Consider the following 2,054-nt stretch of genomic DNA (forward strand, 5'->3'; position numbering starts at 1 on the left):
TATGTAATAATGAGATACGTCGTTTTATATACAATCGATAAATATTAATTGCAGTATTCGGATACATGCCACCTATAGAAGTACAGTCTGTTTAAAAATTGCAGACAGTTTATAAACCGCAATTGAAGATGAGTAGCAAGTTAAAATATACTGACTTCTAGGGGATTACCGTACTTTATTTATTTTATTTTTTTGGCAATTTACATATGAAGGGAATATAAAGAATACAGCCAAAATATAATGAATTGAATAAAACTGTCTGAAAAAATGAACAAAAATAACAAGAAACAAACACAGTAAAAGATAAAAAAAAAACAAAAAAAAAAAAATCATAAAACACATTTAAGGTTTGTCAGGCCAAAAAAAAAACAATCATAAAACACATTTAAGGTTTGTCAGGCCGGACAGACAAATATGGAACACTGGCATCACTTAGTGTGTCTCTCCAAACTTGAATTGGCTTGTCACAAAAGGTACATCATTGCACTAAAGAGTCACTAAATATACTTCTAAAAGGCAAACAAATGAAAACAACATCATAATAAGCGTATAGGCCTATTACATTTTTTTAAATCAAATAACAGAATTAATTCCTGTCTGAGTGTATAGATAAGGCAAAATATTGAATTGGTAAATAAATAATTCAATTTAAATTATACAATTCCAGCTTGTTTTTTTTTTTTTTTTTTTTTTTTTTTTTTTTTTCTTTTTTAAATAAATTTGAGGTTGCATTAAATTATTCTGAGAAAAACGTGTCCAGAAATTGACATTCGGAATCGAGCAGCACTTTGACAGAGAACTTGATTTCAGAATACATTAGGCCACTTGATATGTGACAAAGGCGAGATAGCAACGGGTACTTTCAAGATCATCTGACAAATACAGACCAGACCGTTATAAAAAAAACATTGTAAAAACTACCAGGGTTTTGTAGACAGGCATGACATGTGGTCAAAGGCAACTGCTGATTATCAGTAAAAATACTTATGAAAAAGAATTATAATACAATAAATAAAGATAGGCCTATATACTATTACAGGTGGCCTATTTAAAAAAACCGTATAATGATGCTATCAAGATATCGAAATTTGAAACATCGTTTACATCGTAAAAAGCTAAAGTACTGAATAATTCAAATTTTCAATATATTTTTATTTTGTTAGTTTTAATTAATCTCGTAATTGGTACGAGCATTTAATGTCTACTTAAAAACGCACAGTGATGTTTGTGTCCAGCTTGAAATATTAGCTACAAATATTACCAATATTTTTTATAGAATTTGCCATCTTCTGGTGTTAAATTTGGTATAGTTAATTCTCCTATATAAGGATTGTATTGTATATGTATATTGTATATAAGGATTTATTAGTACATAGAAAAATTGTATTCTTTCTGTTCTTAAATCTTGTTTATGTTACTTCTCGTTTCAAGTATTCTTCAAGCACTTCCCTTGGCGGTTCATACATGGGATTCAAGAGTTCAATTAATGTCAACACGGACTCTGTCAAAACAAATATGGATACAGGATTCAGCGCTGGATTAAAAGTAGACGATTTCACACTTGGCGACGACAACTTTGCTATGCCGTATTCATACATCTTAATGGGTATGGAGGAAGTCTTCGAGACTGAATATTGGCAGTTGAATGATGACTATGTGAGCACGGGAATATTGTCTGCTGATTTCTACGGTCGTCTGTCAACTATGCGATCTAATATGGAACTAGCGTTAGCAGACTACCCAGCTTGGTTGGACAGCGATGAAGCAAAAGAAGGTGAAGTTGTGTATGTCAAATGACGTAAGGGCATTATCGAAATGCTTGTGTCACATGTGGTCTAGTACATATTTGCGTATTTGTTTTACATAATTGAACAATATTCACCACTTATCTTCAGGTATTTAGAATTTGATAGCATGAAAAGTTGCAATGAATATAGGCCTATATTGTGTATAGATAATGTATATATATATAATATATATATATATATACATATCTATATGTATACGTATGTATATATATATATATATATATATATATATATATACATTTTAAA

The 2,054-nt window shown here is 30.0% G+C and overlaps 1 protein-coding gene across 1 annotated transcript in view; it reads left to right on the plus strand.

Annotated features, from left to right (window-relative positions):
- Positions 1-2,054, plus strand: part of LOC117106275 — an 11,261-nt gene that overhangs the window by 7,228 nt on the left and 1,979 nt on the right. Inside the window, exon 5 of the mRNA XM_033247638.1 lies at positions 1,360-1,774. Within this exon, the coding sequence (XP_033103529.1) occupies positions 1,360-1,774 (415 nt within the window). The remainder of the gene's footprint in view (positions 1-1,359; positions 1,775-2,054) is intronic.

Source organism: Anneissia japonica, unplaced genomic scaffold (genome assembly GCF_011630105.1).
Source record: "Anneissia japonica isolate Jap-2015-1 unplaced genomic scaffold, ASM1163010v1 scaffold142_len1259957_cov175, whole genome shotgun sequence".
In the NCBI taxonomy this organism is placed as follows: Eukaryota; Metazoa; Echinodermata; class Crinoidea; order Comatulida; family Comatulidae; genus Anneissia; species Anneissia japonica.